General features: G+C 48.5%; 8 protein-coding genes across 8 annotated transcripts; 6 read left to right on the forward strand and 2 right to left on the reverse strand.

Moving 5' to 3' along the window:
• Positions 1-1918: 1918 nt before the first annotated feature.
• On the forward strand, positions 1919-2488 carry N7457_001258 (thioredoxin family protein; the record flags this gene model as incomplete). Its single annotated transcript, XM_057172304.1, has 3 exons — positions 1919-1961; positions 2065-2143; positions 2197-2488. 3 exons carry the CDS (start codon positions 1919-1921, stop codon positions 2486-2488), a joined length of 414 nt encoding a protein of 137 aa, XP_057036207.1.
• A 1585-nt stretch (positions 2489-4073) lies between these two features.
• On the forward strand, positions 4074-8751 carry N7457_001259 (putative ABC transporter; the record flags this gene model as incomplete). Its single annotated transcript, XM_057172305.1, has 3 exons — positions 4074-4458; positions 4507-5064; positions 5123-8751. 3 exons carry the CDS (start codon positions 4074-4076, stop codon positions 8749-8751), a joined length of 4572 nt encoding a protein of 1523 aa, XP_057036208.1.
• Positions 8752-9823: 1072 nt separating this feature from the next.
• On the forward strand, positions 9824-11939 carry N7457_001260 (putative MFS allantoate transporter; the record flags this gene model as incomplete). The annotated part of the gene is made up of 10 exons (XM_057172306.1): positions 9824-10090; positions 10160-10307; positions 10366-10396; positions 10454-10720; positions 10776-10993; positions 11045-11133; positions 11189-11405; positions 11492-11585; positions 11650-11847; positions 11921-11939. The coding sequence occupies 10 exons, from the start codon at positions 9824-9826 to the stop codon at positions 11937-11939; spliced, it is 1548 nt and encodes a 515-aa protein (XP_057036209.1).
• Positions 11940-12570: 631 nt separating this feature from the next.
• Positions 12571-12991, forward strand: N7457_001261 (uncharacterized protein; the record flags this gene model as incomplete). Its single annotated transcript, XM_057172307.1, has 2 exons — positions 12571-12657; positions 12707-12991. 2 exons carry the CDS (start codon positions 12571-12573, stop codon positions 12989-12991), a joined length of 372 nt encoding a protein of 123 aa, XP_057036210.1.
• A 445-nt stretch (positions 12992-13436) lies between these two features.
• On the reverse strand, positions 13437-14474 carry N7457_001262 (alpha/beta fold hydrolase; the record flags this gene model as incomplete). Its single annotated transcript, XM_057172308.1, has 1 exon — positions 13437-14474. The coding sequence occupies one exon, from the start codon at positions 14472-14474 to the stop codon at positions 13437-13439; it is 1038 nt and encodes a 345-aa protein (XP_057036211.1).
• Positions 14475-15331: 857 nt separating this feature from the next.
• On the forward strand, positions 15332-16694 carry N7457_001263 (uncharacterized protein; the record flags this gene model as incomplete). Its single annotated transcript, XM_057172309.1, has 5 exons — positions 15332-15493; positions 15554-15658; positions 15730-16103; positions 16166-16233; positions 16294-16694. The coding sequence occupies 5 exons, from the start codon at positions 15332-15334 to the stop codon at positions 16692-16694; spliced, it is 1110 nt and encodes a 369-aa protein (XP_057036212.1).
• An 815-nt stretch (positions 16695-17509) lies between these two features.
• On the reverse strand, positions 17510-18252 carry N7457_001264 (mitochondrial 54S ribosomal protein bL19m; the record flags this gene model as incomplete). Its single annotated transcript, XM_057172310.1, has 2 exons — positions 17510-17991; positions 18057-18252. 2 exons carry the CDS (start codon positions 18250-18252, stop codon positions 17510-17512), a joined length of 678 nt encoding a protein of 225 aa, XP_057036213.1.
• Positions 18253-18488: 236 nt separating this feature from the next.
• Positions 18489-19593, forward strand: N7457_001265 (uncharacterized protein; the record flags this gene model as incomplete). The annotated part of the gene is made up of 3 exons (XM_057172311.1): positions 18489-18594; positions 18637-18832; positions 18876-19593. The coding sequence occupies 3 exons, from the start codon at positions 18489-18491 to the stop codon at positions 19591-19593; spliced, it is 1020 nt and encodes a 339-aa protein (XP_057036214.1).
• Between the last annotated feature and the right edge of the window lie 129 nt (positions 19594-19722).

Genomic DNA, 19722 nt, shown 5'->3' on the forward strand with positions numbered 1-19722 from the left:
AAGAATACCCCTTTTAGAGGTATAGTAGATAATACCTTTTATACCCCTATTTCTCGATTTATTACGCGGAATAACTCGAGGAGATCATGGGTTTAATAGACTTTCTTATCTATAACGATCTCTTAATATCTTCTTTACTACTAAATAGGTAAGACCTCTTTAATAGTATATAGGAAGTCCCTATTTACGTCTCCGTTATTAATACTAAGGCTAATAGCTTACTCCCTTAGGGTATTCTATTATTTAAGCTATTATTTAATATCTCTAGTCGGCTTTTAGATAGCGAAGACCTTCTACTTTATTCGGACTTCCTCCTTATATATAGTCGATCTCGCGAAGCGATCTCTTAGGTATACTAGTCTCTTATATAGGGTCTAATAGTCGGTAATAGCGGTATAGTGGATTAGGTCTAGGAAGGTATAAATATAGTTATTTATATTAGAAAGCCCTTTTATCTCCCTATCCTATTTCGATTAGTCCACTTTAAAGATATCTATTTTATCTCTCTAGTCTCTTTTATCCGATTCGGTCCCTCCGTAAAGGTATTCCGGCCTAATAGGCTCTTCTTTCCTAACTAGTCTCTCTATCGGGGGGTATCTAGGTCATAGTGCTTCTAGACTTATTTTTATATCGCATATAGCTTCACCCGGGCGAACTAGGTGCGCTATTAGGGCGAATCCTTCAGTTTTTCGCCCTTTATAGCGGAGAGAATTGTTAATACTTCTATTGTTGGGGTTAGGTGCTATATAGCCTTAGCGGGCTACTATGTAGCTTTAGAGGTTTTCAGGTGCTGATAGGCGCTATATCTTATAAATAGCGGCCTTATTTCGTACGAACCGGGCTCATAACTGTCAACTGACGTGGTATTCAGTATAGTAGGGGTCCAATCAAGGGAGTTGAAATCTCTGTATTTCTATATCCACTATTCTAGTAGGAAATATGACTATCTGACTAATATCAAAAATACTGCGTAGACAGGATAAACTAAACTTCCGGTATGCCGATCTCATGCTCCGACATCTCTCATCCGCAGGATTATCAACGCTACGCCCTTTTTGTCTTTTCTGCCGAAAAGCTCACCTTTGGGGGCCAAATTGAGGACTCCGATCCTCGGCACACAAAGGGGCATAAATAGCAGGAAAAGACAGATATTATCTAGATCTTTAGACAATTCAATACTTCCATGAGAGATCCTATTCCTAGTATCATTTGAACCCATTGTTGAAACCCTACATGCTGTATCATACCTCTGTATCTTCAACAGAATCGGCCCCCCGCGGGAGGAAGATCCCATTATTTTACCGAATATATCAACCAAAGGGATACACCAGTGGTAAAAGTTGTGGGAGCTTAATCCTCCTCCAGGGTCTTCACGGCTGCTGGTTATCAAGTTGATCTGCAAGTGGTGCGTCTGGTTGCAATCCATATTGATGGCCCAGGTATTCTTTGTGCTGGCTGCGCCCTTTGATAGTTCTTTGTTGGCTTGGAGGCTATATATGACCCCAGCTTGCTCAGAGATAGAAGAACATGAACTTTTCTGCTTCTTTCTCTTTTCCCCAGTAGCCTCGAAGAAAGTTATATCCACTAAAAAGTGTATATACATATTCTACATCTTGGCTTCGAGCTCATGTGCAAAATACGAAACTATCAGCGATAGATCGTCCTGACTCCTGAGTTGACGTTGAGCTCGATACTGGACACCGTGGATTGGCTGCAGTCACATTAAACCCACCACAACGCCGACCACCAAAGTTAAGCCCTTCAAAATAAGACATCTCGTGCCGTTACCTTACTCAGACTCGTCATCTCTGCGCGAATATCGTGATTCAGTGCCACTGGAAGGGGTATAGTTCCAGATCACGTGCCGTGCCCAATAACCCGGCGCTCCACCGAGGAACTTGGGAACCAACAACTGAAGATGGAGCTCAAGACTGTTCTAATTCTCACTGCGATCTATATTGGTACGAACCACAAACCCCCCAATTCTATGGCTGTATCCAACAGTAGCGCCGGAGCGCATCCATCAGAGACCAACAAATAAACATCCAACTAACCCCTCATTAGCTATTCGCCTCTTCTTCAAGTCCCGCAAGTCAAGTCCCGCAGCCACGATGTCTCACGGAAAGGTCACCGAGATTGACAAGTAAGAGATTCTCGATGTGCTTAAGAGATGCGATGCTAATCTCCGCCCTACAGCCAAGTCATCTTCAAAGCCCTCACCTCCTCCGGCCCCGTCGTCGTCGACTTCTTCGCAACCTGGTGTGGACCCTGCAAGGCCGTCGCTCCCGTTGTCGGCAAGCTCAGCGAACAGCACCAGAACGTTCGCTTCATCCAGGTCGATGTGGACAAGCTGCAGGGTGTTGCGCGCGAGCTGGGCGTGAACGCTATGCCCACCTTTGTGCTGTTCAACAATGGCAAGGAGGTCAACCGTGTTGTTGGTGGCGATATGAAGAAACTTGAGGCCCAGATCAAGGCGATCTCCGCATAGTTACTTTCCGCAATTTTGGGGAGATCGGTTAATGGTCTTCTGTCGCGCGTCTTGGGATTGAGTACATTTTCCGCCTATACCTCGGGAATTGCATAATTATCTATCAGCATAACTTATGAATCACGAATGGAAACTGTGATGTAGTTTTTCTTCGTAATAGATGTTTCAATCGCGCCTACAAGTTATTTACCTCGCCCAATATCCGGGCCCTATCGGGACTATCCGAGGATTGAACCGAGACTTGGGCATCGACACGTCGAGCTACTTTTTGACGGATAGTTTTTTTTTGGCCGTGCGGGCCTTGATTGGTTCTTGAACTCCGAATATGCAGGATGGCGCATATTCCGCACGTGTGGTGGTTCAGATACCATTCGTTGAAGCTATGGAACCTGGGTCTCGTCCATGAATGCATCATCTGGGTGTATCATGCTGCAGACCGGGAAATTGCAGCGTGATGTATCATCTCTGCGAATGATTTGTCTCCGAGGGCTGTGAGACATTGGTTTGGGTAGCTGTTGGTCGCGAATATCAATCCCGAAGATATCCCGGGGCTAACTCAATGGGCGTTAATGTAGTAATATCAATTGCCGCCCAATTAGATTCTGACTTTGTTGGGAATGGACCTCGAGCATTTCCTTGAACAGGCTCGCAAAGAATCTATTTCTTGACTCACCCAGGCAATCTTGCATATATGTAGTCTATCGAAAGTATAGTAGCCCAGGTGCATACCCGACCAAGACCATGACCACCCGGTCCTGATCTGCCCAGGTACTCTTTATAATTCATGAGTCAGGGAATTCCTAGGTAGATCTCATAGCATTCATCTTTCCCACAGGGTCTATCCGTGTGAATCGGAATGTGCCATTCTACGGAGTACTCCGTATACCTCGGGAAGTGGAGGACAACGCTAATCGTGTCTTCTCCACATCCCCAGACTGATACGGGGCCCTGTGCACGAGCATTGCTCTAAAACAGGATCTTAAGCGAGCGTGGATGAGATTTATAATCGATACAAAACTCCAGTGATCACGAGTCATTTGAGTCATCGTGACTGGCGTCGAGTTTAAACCCATTCGGGACTCCGTCTGCTTGGCGCCTTCAAATCTGGTCTCTCCACCGCGGAATATGCCGTCCCTACTTCCCCCCACCTTTGTTTGGGCTTCGAATCAAGGATTTCGCCTGCTGCATCGGAGGCAATGGTGCCCCGACGGGGATCAAAGCCCCCCGAACACCGCTATTTCCTTATGCAAGCACACGCTGAATCCTTCACGGTGGAGCCGAAGGAGGCAAATAGATATGCTTGTCAGATACTACCGAATCTAAGCCAAGGAGATCATTCGGGCCTAGCTTCTTTATTGCTTTTCTAGCCCATTCTTTTTTTCTTCTTTAACGTTTCATTTCAGGGGCCGTGGGACGCTGAGGATTTTACCCTCGGCTTTGTAGCTATCCTTTTGCTCTTGGTCTCTCCGGGTGGAACTCACGCATTGCACTTTCCCGCTCTTAGAAAGAGTCCCTCGGAGATTTTGTGGTGGATCTTAATCTCGCCACGGTGCAACCGTGCTCAAGCTTTCTAATGACATCAAACATGGATGCTTCGGACCCCAAGCAGGCCATGACTGAAACTAGCAGCAGGTCGGATGCAGATACGTTGGATTCCCAAAGCTATGGACGGCAGCTGGAAGAGGTTCGGATTTCCAATACGCAGGGCAACGCCTCGTTTCATAATGGTGTCGATGTCTCAGCGGCCGAGAAGGAGTTTGAGGAATTGAACAGACAGTTCTCTAGCATCTCGCACCAAGCCTATAGACTGTCGAGGCAGATCTCACGAGTGTCAAAGACCGGAACTACTGCACACGATATTGAGAAAGCTGAGGGCTCCACTTCGTCGGACGATTCGTGGGATCTGGAGACAACGCTGCATGGCGATCATGTTGCCTCGGAAGAAGCTGGGATCAAGGACAAGCATATAGGTAGGTAGACTACAACACTCAGACAGGGACTAGTGCTAATTCTCGTAGGTGTGATCTGGGACAATCTCACAGTCCGTGGCATGGGCGGCGTCAAGACATATATCAAAACATTCCCCGACGCCATCATCGATTTTCTCAATGTCCCGGGAATAATCATTGATCTTTTTGGATGGAAGAAGACAGGCCAGGAGTTCAACATCTTGGAAGGCTTCCGTGGTCTCACTCGGCCGGGTGAGATGGTCCTGGTTCTTGGGCGTCCAGGGTCGGGTTGTACGACCTTCCTAAAAGCGATCTCAAATCAACGGTTTGGATATACTGGGGTCGACGGTGAGGTGCTCTATGGGCCTTTTGATCACGAGGCATTTGCCAAAAGATTCCGTGGTGAAGCCGTGTACAACCAAGAGGATGATATTCACCAGCCAACCTTGACGGTGAAACAGACCCTGGGATTCGCCCTCGACACAAAGACCCCTGGAAAACGCCCACTAGGTGTGTCGAAGGCCGAGTTCAAGGAGAAGGTGATTAACTTGCTTTTGAAAATGTTCAATATCGAGCACACTGCCAACACTGTGATCGGCAACCAGTTTATTCGTGGTGTCTCTGGAGGTAGGCAATTCATTCTAAAACACGCAGCTTCCATGAAGCTTAACGCTAATTAAAACAGGTGAGCGGCGCCGAGTGTCGATTGCGGAAATGATGATCACGTCTGCCACTGTATTGGCTTGGGATAACAGCACTCGTGGTCTGGATGCCTCGACTGCCCTTGATTTTGCCAAGTCGCTACGGATTTTGACCAACATTTACAAGACGACCACTTTCGTGTCACTTTACCAGGCATCCGAGAACATTTACAAGCAGTTTGACAAGGTTCTCGTTATTGATAGTGGCCGGCAAGTATTCTTCGGTCCTGTATCCGAAGCGCGATCATATTTCGAAGACCTCGGTTTCCGCGAAAAGCCCCGCCAGACCACTCCAGACTACTTGACGGGTTGCACTGATCCTTTCGAAAGGGAGTTCAAAGATGGAAGAACCGCTGATGATGTGCCGTCGACTCCCCAAGCGCTCGTAGATGCCTTTGACAAGTCAATCTTCAGCGAGACGCTCGCTCAGGAAATGCAAGCATACCGAGCTCAAATTCAGAAAGAAAAGCAAATTTACGACGACTTCGAAATTGCCAACAGAGAAGCAAAGCGCAAGTTCACGTCTGACTCGTCCGTGTACTCAATTCCCTTCCATTTGCAAATCTGGGCCTTGATGCAACGGCAGTTTCTCCTCAAATGGCAAGACAAATTCGCTCTGACTGTTTCTTGGATTACCTCCGTCGGTATTGCCATCGTTCTGGGTACTGTCTGGCTTGATCAACCCAAGACGAGTGCTGGCGCTTTCACTCGGGGTGGTCTCTTATTTATGAGTCTGCTGTTCAACGGCTTCCAAGCATTTTCGGAACTTGCGGCCACAATGCTTGGACGTTCAATCGTTAACAAGCATCGCTCGTTCACATTCTACAGACCGAGTGCACTGTTTATTGCACAACTGCTCGTTGATGCTGCGTTTGCTACTGCTCGAATTCTAGTCTTCAGTATCATCGTATACTTTATGTGTGGTCTAGTCCTTGATGCCGGAGCATTCTTCATATTTGTCCTGATCATTCTCGAGGGCTATTTGACGATGACAGTTTTCTTCCGAACTGTTGGATGTCTCTGCCCGGACTTTGATTATGCCCTCAAGTTTGCATCTCTCATCATAACCTTCTTTGTCTTGACATCGGGATATCTCATCCAGTGGTCTAGCGGCCAGGTATGGTTGAGGTGGATCTACTTCATCAATCCTTTCGGACTTGGGTTTGCCTCGTTGATGGTAAATGAGTTCAGACACCTAACCCTAACATGTACGAAAGACTCTCTGGTTCCAAGTGGCCTTGGCTATGACGACATGGCGCACCAGGCGTGCACTCTAGCGGGTGGTGAACCTGGCTCGGCAATCATTCCAGGCTCTAACTATATTGCACAAACATTCAGTTATCTCAACGGAGATCTTTGGAGAAACTTTGGAATTATGCTCGCCTTGATTATTGGCTTCCTTTGTTCAAACCTATACTTCGGGGAAACCCTTCACTTCGGCGCAGGTGGCAAGACTATCACTTTCTACCAGAAGGAGAATGCCGAGCGCAAGGAGCTGAATGAGAGATTGATGCAAAAGAAAGCACAAAGGCAGGCAAAGACACTTGATGCAGATGCAGGATCGAGCCTTGATATTACCTCCAAGTCTGTGTTCACTTGGGAAGATATCTGTTACGAAGTGCCTGTGCCCTCTGGCACCCGGCAACTTCTGAACTCCGTCTACGGCTATGTTCAACCAGGGAAGCTGACGGCACTTATGGGTGCATCCGGTGCAGGAAAGACGACATTGCTGGACGTCCTGGCCGCACGGAAAAATATCGGTGTAATAACCGGTGATATTCTGGTTGATGGCAAACCCCCAGGTACCTCCTTCCAAAGAGGCACATCTTACGCCGAGCAACTCGATGTTCATGAAGATATGCAGACGGTACGCGAGGCACTACGCTTCTCTGCGGACCTACGCCAGCCATTCGACACCCCACAATCGGAGAAGTACGCATATGTTGAAGAAATCCTGACCCTTCTAGAGCTGGAGAATTTAGCAGATGCGATCATCGGCACTCCCGAAACTGGTCTCTCAGTCGAGGAAAGGAAGCGAGTCACAATTGGTGTGGAGCTGGCGGCAAAGCCCGAGCTCCTGCTATTCTTGGATGAGCCTACTTCTGGTTTGGATGGGCAGTCAGCCTGGAATATTGTGCGTTTCCTTCGAAAACTGGCCGCATCAGGCCAGGCTATCCTCTGCACTATCCACCAACCGAACTCTGCTCTTTTCGAAAGCTTCGATCGTCTTGTTCTACTACAAAGAGGAGGTGAATGCGTTTACTGCGGCGACATCGGCGCGGAGTCTCAGGTCCTCTTGGATTATTTCCACCGCAATGGAGCCGACTGCCCGCCGGATGCGAACGTAGCTGAGTGGATGCTTGATGCCATCGGTGCTGGTCAAACGCGTCGGATCGGAAATCGCGACTGGGGTGATATCTGGCGCACCTCTCCTGAATTACAAAATGTCAAAGAAGAGATTGTTCGAATTAAGGAAAGCCGTACTCAAGCTGTACTGGAAAGCCATGACGAGAGCAACATGGAGAGGGAGTATGCCTCGCCTCTCTGGCACCAGATCAAGGTAGTCTGTCGACGAACGCATCTATCCTTCTGGCGCTCAAGGAACTATGGCTTTACCAGGCTTTATACTCACGTTGTCATTTCCATCATCACGGGTCTTGTTTTCCTGAATCTCGATGACTCTCGATCCTCGCTGCAATACCGTATCTTCGTTATTTTCAACGTTACCGTCCTCCCGGCTATCATCCTACAGATGGTTCAACCGCGGTACGATATGGCACGATTAATCTTCTATCGCGAGTCAGCTTCAAAAACATACAGCCAATTCGCATTCGCTCTGTCAATGGTCGTCGCAGAAATACCATACAGTCTCCTGTGTGCTGTCTGTTTCTTCGCACCTCTCTACTACATCCCCGGATTCCAGATGGAGTCCAGCCGCGCGGGCTACCAATTTCTCATCATTCTCATCACCGAGATGTTCTCCGTCACTCTGGGCCAGATGATTTCAGCTCTCACGCCCAACAGCTTCATTGCATCACAATTCAACCCACCGATCGTAGTCATCTTCTCGCTCTTTTGTGGTGTCTCCATCCCCAAACCACAGATGCCAGGTTTCTGGCGCGCATGGCTTTACCAGCTCGATCCTTTCACTCGTTTGGTCGGCGGAATGGTCGTCACAGAGCTGCAAGGCCGGGATGTCGTATGCACGGAATCAGAACTGAATCTGTTCGACGCTCCCTCCAATATGACTTGTGGTGAATATATGAAGCCATTCTTTGAACGAGGCGGTAATGGATATATTGTCGAGAACGCGACGCAGAGTTGCAAGTACTGTGCGTACAAGATTGGCGAGCAGTTCTATGCGACATTCAGCATGTCCTTTGATAACCGGTGGCGGGACTTGGGCATTCTTGCTGCGTTCATTGGATCTAATTTGATTATTTTGTTCTTTGCGGTAAGTGGTGATATTCGCAGCATTCTGTTTGGAGTTGTGGTGCCGGTACTAATTGGTTTCGCTGCAGTCTCGCTACTTGAACTTCAACCGACGATGAATAATGTCATGGTTTTGTGGATTCTTTGGGAGATTGAGAGATTTTCAAATGGGGATGAGTGAAATGTTGCTTTCACTCGTGCAATGTGGGATATAAAATGTGATTCGGAGATATCGATGATTTTCTTCACAACGGACATTCTGTTTATTAGCCTTCAAAAGTTTCTATTTTAATCCAAGTATGAATTTGCAATTCAATGGAAGTATTTAGGTATATGTAAGTCATATTCAATGTTTGCGTAAAGCTGGCTCGTTTAGTGTGGGCGCAAGAGGTTTCAGACGTAAGGTATGAAATCAAAGATGCAGTTTCCATCGGGTTATATGAATACTCCGACGTACCAAAAAGGATATAAGACATATCTACCTACGTCAATCCACGGGTAGGCATTTCTTCCATTTTTATCATCCAGCCCAAGGAGCCCTGTTGCCTACGCAAAGAGAGGTGCTGGTTCAGAGTGAAGCCCAGGCCACTCCAAGGTAGTTGGCTGCGCAAGACCCCTGATTCTTGGGAGATCCAAATGGATTGGTAAAGAAAAACCGAACAAATACCAGATGAAGCTCATGGATAGTTAACAATAACCTCGGTAGGTCATAGTCGGCTATAGGGTGAGATGAACCACATCAAGGATCTGAGCCAATGACCCCGACATCTTCGGACTTCCCCCGAGAACAACCTGCAGCGAGAAAGGCTCAGGCCAGACAAACTCAGTGTCTTGGACTAGTTATCTTGGCAACGACTGACTGGCGAAACAAAGAACCACGACGGTCCAAGTCCGACTTCTTAAGAAAAAGCTTCCCCACGGCGATCAAGACAAGTTAGCGTCTCGGCGTGGGGGAGGCGTTCTGGGTCTTCCCCGCAGATTGTCTCTGGATATTTCCCTTTAAGGCAGGCTAGTGATGCTTTTCGCGGGGAAGCAGGCGCTGAGTGGGATCTTTGGAGTCTTGAATGCTCGAACCAAGAATGATGTGCTGTTCTTATTACCTGGTTGTAACCCCCTGTGCACAGTTAGTACTTTCTTTCTCCGGAAATTGTCTGGCTGTTGATATTGGTTTATATATGTTCTATCTACCTAATATATCTTACCTTCATTGATCTCTCTCTTTTCTCCACTCTCTGCACACACTAGACTCCACTATGGTGGACAGTGTGCCCCCCGCAATGGCCTCCAAGGCCAATATCGCCGAGGTTCCTACCGTGAGCCATGCAGAAGACAATCAAGCGCACTCTAAATTGAGATCTGCTAAACATGCTGACGGTGACACGGCTATGGCGCTGTTTGATGATCCGGACGAGCTCCATGAGGATATCGATCCGGCGGAGGCAAGGAAGTTGTTGTGGAGGATTGATTTCATGATTTTGCCTTACTTGGCCGTATGCTATGCATTCTTCTATATTGACAAGGTCAGTCACAGCATTGAATGCAGTTGGCGGAAGACCAAAGCTCATACCTCTTTTTCTGCGTGAGAATAGACAACCCTGAGCTATGCCGCTATCTTTGGAATTCGCGAGGATCTCAATCTCCATGGCACTCAGTATAGCTGGCTGAGTAGTATCTTCTACTTTGGTTTCCTAGCATGGGCTTTTCCGACCAATTTCTTGATGCAGCGTCTGCCCATCGGTAGGATTTGCGCTTTTCAGGTTGATTTGATGGAACATTCATCTGATATATATACTAGGCAAATACCTGGGAGCGAATATCTTCATGTGGTTAGTCAGACTGGTGTCAAAGACACTTCCAGCAAATACTAATGTTTCTTCTCAAAGGGGCGTCTTCCTCATGATCCAGGCAGCCTGCAATAGTTTCGAGACGCTTTCCGTTCTTCGAGCCCTGGGTGGTGCCGCGGAGGCCTGCGCCGATCCAGCCTTTATGCTGATCACAAGTATGTGGTATACTCGCCGTGAACAACCTGTGCGCATTGGATTATGGTATACAGCGAATGGCTTTGGTATTGCATTGGGTGGATTGTTGGGCTATGGAATCGGCCATCTTAAAGGCGCACTACCTTCATGGAAATACGAGTTCCTCGTGATGTAGGTCTTGTCTTCTTCCCCTTTTGAAGTTCTTCGTCTTGCTAACTATTACCAGCGGTGCCCTGTGCTCTGCCTGGGGAATTGTCATGTTCATCTTCCTCCCCGACTCACCCGTTACAGCTCGTGGTCTTAGCAAGAAAGAACGCCGAATGGCCGTGGAGCGTCTACGAGAGAACCAAACTGGTATTGAGAATAAACATCTCAAGCCATATCAGATTCTAGAGGCTTTCATGGATTATAAACTCTACATGTTCTTCATTCTCGGGATGGTTTGTACGTGATATGCGCCCATCGATTCCATTCTAGCAACTTACCTCTACACAGGCAATGTCCCCAATGGAGGTATCTCCAACTTCGGTACCATTATCATTCAAGGATTTGGTTTCTCAACATTGGTCACTACTCTCATGCAGGTATGATTGACATGATAACCAAACCGTGCTCAGCTAACATGAGATGAACCCCCAGATTCCCTACGGATTTATCATCGCCGTATCAATCCTGACATGCGTCTACCTCAACGACCGCTTCGAAAATCGACGATGCGTTTTTATTCTAATCTTCCTGCTTCCCAACCTCGCTGGCAGTTTCGGTCTTCGCTTTGTTCCAATTCAACACAAGGTCGGCCGATTGATTTGCTATTACCTGACAGGCCCGTACAATGCGGCATTCGTACTTGTCTTGAGTATGCAAGTGGCCAATACAGCTGGCAAGTGTTATATTCTTTTGACGTCTGATCCAATCACGAACAAATTCTAAGAGAAAGTATAGGCCACACGAAGAAAGTCGTCACGAACGCCGTTCTATTCTTGGGGTATTGTACCGGAAACATCGCTGGTCCATTCTTCTACAAAACCGAGCAATCGTGAGTTCCTAATCACGCATATTTTCAAGATATTTCGGAAGCGAAAGACTGACACAAATTCCAGACCAACGTACGAACTCGGAATTTGGTCCATGATCGTCTCGCATTTGATTGAGGCTGCCTTGATCATTGTCCTGGGCCTGCTGCTGCGCTGGGAAAATAAGAAGCGCGATCGCATCCAGTCACAGATGGAGGGTGGTCTTGAGGGGAGAGATCTGGATGCGACTGCGTTTTTGGATTTGACGGATCGAGAGAACTTGAAGTATGTATACTTATTTTTCCATAATCCCCTTCGCCGAGATGATAGAGAACGTACTAACAAGTATCTTGAACAGCTTCCGTTACATCTATTAGATGCTAGATTTTCCCCGCCATGATCGTGTCTCTGTGAATATATGATGTCGAAGTAGATGTATCTCTACATTGTTAGGCCAAGTCAGACTATACCAATTGATCTCTAAGCTCTCTTCCTAAATCATCAAATCCAAGGGGTATAATTATGTAGGCACAGGTCATATAGCTATTGAGTGTGCGCAATATAGGCACAGTAAGAAACAAACCTCAATCTAGATATCCCTGGGGTAATTGGAGGAGAGTAGGACAATTGCGCGATCAAGTACGACATCGACTCTACTGTAGTATGAATCGTGTCATTGGATTGCCCCATATCCGGCTATTGCTATGCAGTGAAATCCGTTTACTCGCATCCTCGTTGGACAAGACGATAGAACCCGCATCTGTGAGATGGCAAAGCGTCACGAGTTATTCTCAAGGGTCGTACGAGTGCTGAATACACCAGACTGGAGAGTTAGTTATATACCATGCAGAGCAACGTTTGCTGAACTGTGAGAAGAGCAATACTATATACAATAGAACGCACCGCGAGCTCATCCTCTATGTCCCACAGCGAAGCAGGCAAGCACTGTATTTGCAATATTCGAGCGTTCGGTTATAGGCAAAGTCAATTGACACGTCCGCAGACATAATGAATACACCTGATGGAACTGTTTTCCACCAAGCCTATGCACACGACGACAAGGGTCTTGAAAACGAAGCTATGGCTCTCCTCCTAGTAAGGGCTCTACCATATACATTTCAGCGACTTCCTAATTCTTTTCTAGGATGGAAAAGAACTATTCCTCGAGAAGGATTTGTTCTTCAGCAATCATATGGACTCGAAGACTGCGTCGGCAGTATTGATATACGCTGATGAGGGAAAGGGTTTCCTCGATTCGCGGGACTCGAACGGCAAAATCGATACACTGGAAGTGGGACCGGAGACAGGGAATGGGTTGAGGATTCTTGTTTTGGATGAAGGGAGGGATACATTTGTTCACCAGGATGTGCAGATGAGGAGGTTTTTTCAGGTGTGGAAGGATCATGTTTCTGATGCGTTGAAGCATTGAATGGCAGGTCGGAGATGTGTAAGAGGAGGTTCTTTGAGGAACTCAGCACCCGCTCCGCGTTGGATTTAATAATGCCGGTCTTTGGATCAGTACTGCTTCGAGTATTGGAGCTAATGATGTGTTTGAATGAATAGCGAGGAATGAATGTTCTACATGATTTCATATTTCAAAACTCTTTCTATGGGGCAGAAGGGTGTAGATAGCTAGCAGATATACCTTCAAGGGAGTACTTTTGGGAGAGTATTTATACAGCGACTCTATCTTCATATATACATTGTTTGATTTAATATCGCCTGCTCTTGATAGGGGAAGGTCATTCCCACCTATCCTTCTGGTTCTTTCTCCAGCTTACCACAGATAACGTAGATATTCAGGTCTGGAATGAATGATATTTACAACGTGATTTCCATTCGACAAAGGGATATTGCCACAATTTCCGACCCATTTACTCCAACCAAGAAAGAAGCTTCTCGTAGAACACTTCTGGGTCCTGGATGAAGGGCGCATGGCCTAGACCGGGGAACATGTGGAACGTGCAGTTAGGGATTGTGGCTGCGACAGCAGGACCGAGGACATCGTAATGGCCCAGTGTGGCAGCAACTTCAGGAGATGACCATATCTTGCCAAGCGCGGTAATATCGTTCTCCCCCACCATGAGGAAAGTCCGGGTCTTCAAGTTCGGCAGCTGGTAAACGACAGGCTGGCTGAGCAAGGCGTCGGTGACGAGGGCCATCACATAAGCATAGCTGGGGCCATACTCGCCAGCATAGATATCCGCCAGCATCTGGACCCAGGTATCATACTCAGGCTTCCAGGTGGCATTGTGGAAATAAGTTGCTTCCTCATATGCCTTGAGAGTGGTGAAGTTCTGTGCAACCTGGCTCTCGTAGCTCGCATCAATTGATAGGTATGGCACGCCCTTGGCTACCCAGTCCTCCAGACCCAGGGGATCGACGAGAACAAGCTGGTCAACGTTGTCTGGGTACATGAGGGCGTAGCGGGCGGCAATCATTCCACCCATCGAATGGCCGATCACGGTGGCTTGTTCGATTTCCAGCGCAGTGAGTAGGCTTTTGATGTTCCAGGCCTGCTGGTGTGTGTTGTAGGCATAGCCCTGGGGCTTGCTTGACTTGCAGAAACCGATGTCGTCGGGCAAGATCACTCGGTAGCCGGCGGCTGAGAGCTGACGCGCAGTGTCGGCCCATGTAACGCCGCAGAAGTTTCCGCCGTGCAGCAAAACAGCGGTCTTATTCTTGTCATTGGCGCTGGGCGGTAGGTCCATGAACGCCATCTCAAGTTTCTGGCGCTGATTGGAGAACTTGTACTGCTTCACCTGCCATGGGTAAGTGTAGTTGGTTCCGTATAGGTCGGCTGGCACATCGCCATCGTAGATGGTGCCAATGGTGTCGGGGTCGGACTGCGCGGAGACGACTGTGCAGGACAGCAGCGCTGAGAAGGCGCCAAAGACGGAGAAGATCTTCATCGTGTGTTCGTTACAAAAGACTGAAGACAACTATCAAAAGGAAATGAAAGATCCTAGTGAAGTCGCCTATATATGACAGTGAGAGGTGGGGCAGCTGCCAGCGTAGCGCCAGAGCCAGGGGCGCAGATTCGGCGCTACTCTCTGCTTGTAGAGAGTAGCTGTATCTGGAAGGCTTCCTAGAGGCTCGTAGCATATTCCGACCCCACCGATAGAGAGACCTTTTGATTAATTGCAGTTTCACCAGCAAGCTATTGGTGTAGTCAGGGAGTGGGGATTGTGTCCTGTGTTCTGAGCATTTTGGGCGCATCCAAAAGAGAACCTCTGGACAATGCTTCTGCATTGTGTTTTAATACTTCAATGGACCTAATTAACATCAATTTACTATGGACTTCCTGCTACTTCATATATGGTTGCCGATTGCCGTCGATGATCAACGACCAAGCCGGCCCCCAACGGTTCGCTAACTAGCGCCACTAACGCCATGCAGCTTGATATTAATCATGTCGATCTTCTACAATTTTGTCGAAATCTCGGTCTAACAAATTATTTTTTGACCAGGGTCTTCTATGAAATGGGTGAATGCACCGATCATGCCACGCAGTGTCACTCTCCACTGAGTTTCGCAGCACTTTGTGGATCAAGCCCCTCGTCAATGTCATTTCAACCCTGCTATATGGCACGCCACCCTGTCGGCAATGTATCGGGGCAGGGATAAGAGGGCAGAAGCGATGGGGGCTACATCACTACCGATGTAGCCTTGAGATGGGTACATATGGATCATCCTTCGCCTCAATCGGTCCTCCAAGCAAGCGGTCCCCAAGACCATACTGCCTCCAGTTGACCTCTAGCAATTCGCTATGTCAGGCAATATTCCAGGCCCAAGCAAGGCTTTGGAGATCCAAATTCCATGTATAGTCTTCCTTGTCACCACACCGGCCTTCGTGGCGAGCCGAATGTGGTTCCGGTTCAAGTCCAAGTCAGGCCTAGGATGGGATGACTGGACCATTTTGGCCTCCGGCGTGAGATCTTCTTGTGTGAAATTGAGCTGTCCCATGCAGACCTAACCTGAGGATCAATAGATATCTGCGGTTATCGTCATGGCTTTGATGCTGGCGTCCTGTGCCTATGGCTTTGGCCAACACATCGCGAATCTCACAACGTCGAATAAGCTAATGACTTTGAAGGTGAGTTGAAAGTTGTCCTCAATGGAATGCAGTTCTATATAGTACAGGGCTCCTAACTTCAGTCCGGGCAGCTCTTTTTCGTCAGTCAAGCTTTCTACAAGCTCACCATGAACATGACAAAGATGTCCATCCTGATGCTCTATCTTCGCATTTTCATCCAACGTTGGTTCCGCATCACCTGTTATGTGCTCTTGGTTATCATATCCTCCTACATGGTAGCCGCCTTCTTCGCTTCCGTATTTCAATGCACGCCAGTAGCTCGAGCCTGGGACAAGACCATTACAGGGACATGCATTGACATAACCACCAACTGGTACGCCAACGCTGGCTTCTCAATCGCTACCGATTTCATCATATTGGGGCTGCCGATGTATCCAATCTACAAGTCAAAAATAGTATTGAAACGGAAGATTGCCCTGATGATGGTGTTTGCCCTCGGCGCCTTGTGAGTTCTGAATACTTTGATTGTACATCACGAGGCATCAAGATTGACCCAGAGTTCCCCAGTGTCGCGGTTACAAGCATTCTTCGAATGCAGACTCTGGATTTCTCCTCCACCAGTCCGGATACCACCTGTAAGTGCCATAGTTCTTTCGGGTTACTCTTGTTCCAGAACTGACGAGATACCCCTGCAGACGATATTGATTCTTCAATATGGACGATAACCGAAGAAAACGTGGCGATCACCTGTGCCTGTCTGCCGATGATGTGGGCACCACTGGCCAGGCTCTTTCCCTCCTTCCTGTCCACGGATCATCGAGAAGGCAGCCACAATAGCACGGCTGTCATGAGCCCAGGATCCACCACCACACCGCGATATCGAAACAGCTGGAGCCAGCTTGATGCATATCCCGATGACAAGGACGATATCAATATGAACCAAACCAGCGGTTCCCAGAACTGTTCCCCGGGGGCCAGCACGTGGCAGATTGATTCGTCTCACTGTGGCGACAAAACCCATCGCAGTGCAATGGGCATTCAGAAGGTCACGGAATATCATGTCTCTCATTTTCACGCGAAAACGACTTCTAGCTGAAGCTAAATAGATTTAAAAATACGAAGGTGTATAGCGCTTAGAGGTGCTTTAAGAAAGCAGTCAAAAAGACTACACAAGTGACATTGCAAGCCCGCAAACGCGGCCGACTATATGGAAGCTTCATTTTGCCTGCCTGCGTTTCAAGGTAGGATCTAGATACCTTGACTAGGCATTTATTGAGATCTCCGTCGTGGTAATTCGGGAATTCTACCTGGTCTTTTGCCAGCCCCAATCCAGGCATGTATACGCAACAGATTCGATTTCAATTGAAACCGACAAATGGCCGCTATACATCTTCGTATATAGGCAAGATGTGTAACTTGTGGGCTCCTAATATATGAATGACGCTATATGTATATTACACTAGATCCTCGATGCTCGTTCAGCGGCTCTTCCAACAAACGGAGTGGAAGACATGAGGATTTTCAAGGGGAAGATCGTCGTTTCTGGCCGTATCAGGGTCATTCACAAGCATCGTTCCATGGGTCCTTATGTCTTAGTTGTCATAGACTTGATGCAATCGCTGGATAACTCGAGGTCCTGAGAGGAACACAACCAACTCAGATAGAGGTCAGGTGCTCGCTGGGCCTCAAACCACGTGGTGCTTGGAAATAGACATCAGGAAGAGGCTGAGTAGGAAAGCGACGAGTAACGTCACACATAAGTGCCAGATAATAGCACGGGCACTAGGATAGAAGGGCTCAAAGGTGTATTTGATGTCGCAATTTATAAACACAGATGAAGTACAAAATGATAGGTAGTAATACAGCCACACGTATGCAAAGGAGGGTCACGCCAGACGCCCTCTAACTCAATCACCGCCGACGGTTGCCGCCACCACCCAGGAACGCCTTCTTCTGGCGAACGTAGTTGGCCACAATGTTCTCGACACTGCGACGGTCGTGCTTGCGGTCTCTCATGAAGTACAATCTCGCGCGTCTGCGCTTCTTCTCCGAGCGCTGGACGATTTCCACGCTGTTGACGTTGGGACTGAAGACCTTGACGGACATCTCGACAGCAACACGGGTAAGCTCGTTTCGCAGGAGGAACGAGGTCTCAATTCCGCGCAGCTTAATGCTCAGAACGACTCCGTTGAATGGGTCGCCGTTCTTGAATGTCACTCGAACGATGTCACCGGTCTTGACACTGCGGGGGTTTCGGCGGTAGTCGAACATTGCCTTGCGCTCGCCCTTGGGGTCGAGGACGGCCAATTGCGATTCGGTGACCGCTGCGACGGGGTCCTTGCATGCTTTGCGGGCGGATGGGGGAGCAGGGTAGATCTTGAGGGGCTCGCGCGCTAGACCAGATAGCCACAATTAGTCAAGCTGGACTTGATGATTCAATCCAATTTATAGTACATACCAGGATCGGGGCGGAAGCGAAGAGGTATTTGGGTGAGGAATTGCTCAGGCATGTTCTGGGGAAGAGGCACCCGTTGGGGTCTCTTCGAATAGGCGGTCGAAAGGAATCGACGGTTGATGAGAGGTTGGATAGGCTCCGAGGCCTTCATCAAGGACCTTAAGCAGCCCAGCGGGCGCATTGCTGGTAAAGCCGCCATAGTTGTGATGAGGATGTCAAGGTCAAGAAAGTCGGAGTCGAGTTTTGGCCGGACCGGCAGAATTTCCGCCAAGCCTCCAATTGCCCGTTCGGGTTCCAGACAACGCGATTCTTTTTTCCTCGAGTCCGCGAACTTCACTTTCGGTTTTTAGTCTTTTTGCTGGAAATCATACCAGCCTGTTCGTCTCTGCTATCACTTCTTTGTGGTGCTTTTCACATAATATCCCATCGTTCACAATGGCGCAAACCGCCATGAGCAGGCTCTTCCGCCAGAGCACCACCAGCTCGGTGCGCCAATCCATTCTGAGACCGGCACAGGCCCGCAGCTATGGTTCGAACTCAGGTATGCACTAATCGATATATCGTGGTATCAATTTCTCATCAGCGGCGACCGGAACAGCAATCCCAACCTTCACCACAACATCATCCACCGAGTTAAACGAAGCTTTGGACCGCTTCCGCAATGAGCTCTTCATCCCTCTTGGTCTCCCCAAGCGACAGAGAAAAAGTGTGTTCAAGCAGAAATACGCACAGCAATTGGAACACGAGCCCATTACCGTCAAGATCAGCGAGACCGAGGAGTTCACCTTAACGCCCAAGAACCGCCACGAGCTGCCCTCGAAGAGAGGCCCTCGATGTTCTCAACATAATGGTCACGACCAAGAACTTCAGCAACCTTTTCCCCTTCCTCAGTGGCCTCCGAATGTCAAACTACTCCATCAACAGCAACCGGTGGGAGTACATCATCCGCAAAGTCAGCGAGGCCGGTAAGCTTTCGGTCATTATTGAGTGCGCCAGACAGTTCCAGCGCACCGGCCTGAGCCTCGGCGATAAGAACATCGCTCGCCGTCTCTTCTTCGAGCTCCACCAGACCGCCGAGCGGGCGGATTTCGAGCCCGAGGCTACTGCCAAGGCTCTGAAGCTAGCAATGGAGGCTGCGAGTCTGATGGAAGCCGCGGAACACACGGCCCGAGACATCCAGCACGACCCCAAACACCAGCCTTTCGTTATCGGTACGCTTTTGGAACTCAGTGCCGCCTGCGGCAAGACCGAGTTGTCTAAGGTCCGTGACTACGCTGCGAAGCTCGATGCTGCCTGGTCCCGAGGACACTTCAAGGACGATGCGGCTACTGCCATTGAGGCCCAGACTAGACTCGAGGAGAACCTTGCCGTCTATAATGGTATGCGTTTGAGCCTTGGGATCACCAAGGCGGCACAAGCTACCGAGGCTTTCCAGGCTCGCTGTGACGAGCTCGAGCCTATTCTCATTGCGCAGTTGCGGAAGATTAAGAATAACCAGGTCCTTGGCGACAAGGTGGCTAAGCAATTGCTTGCGAAATAGGTTGGGGAGAAGACTTGAGGGTTTTGACCTTGGCCTCTGCACGGTTTTGTTTCCTTTTGGGTGTTGATTGAGCCACACCGGCATGTATATTACTGTTCTTCTCAGATATCTTGGGGCTGGCCTTGTATT

This window comes from Penicillium paradoxum (assembly GCF_028828445.1).
Source record: "Penicillium paradoxum strain IBT 22861 chromosome Unknown utg000002l_segment0_segment0, whole genome shotgun sequence".
NCBI lineage: Eukaryota > Fungi > Ascomycota > Eurotiomycetes > Eurotiales > Aspergillaceae > Penicillium > Penicillium paradoxum.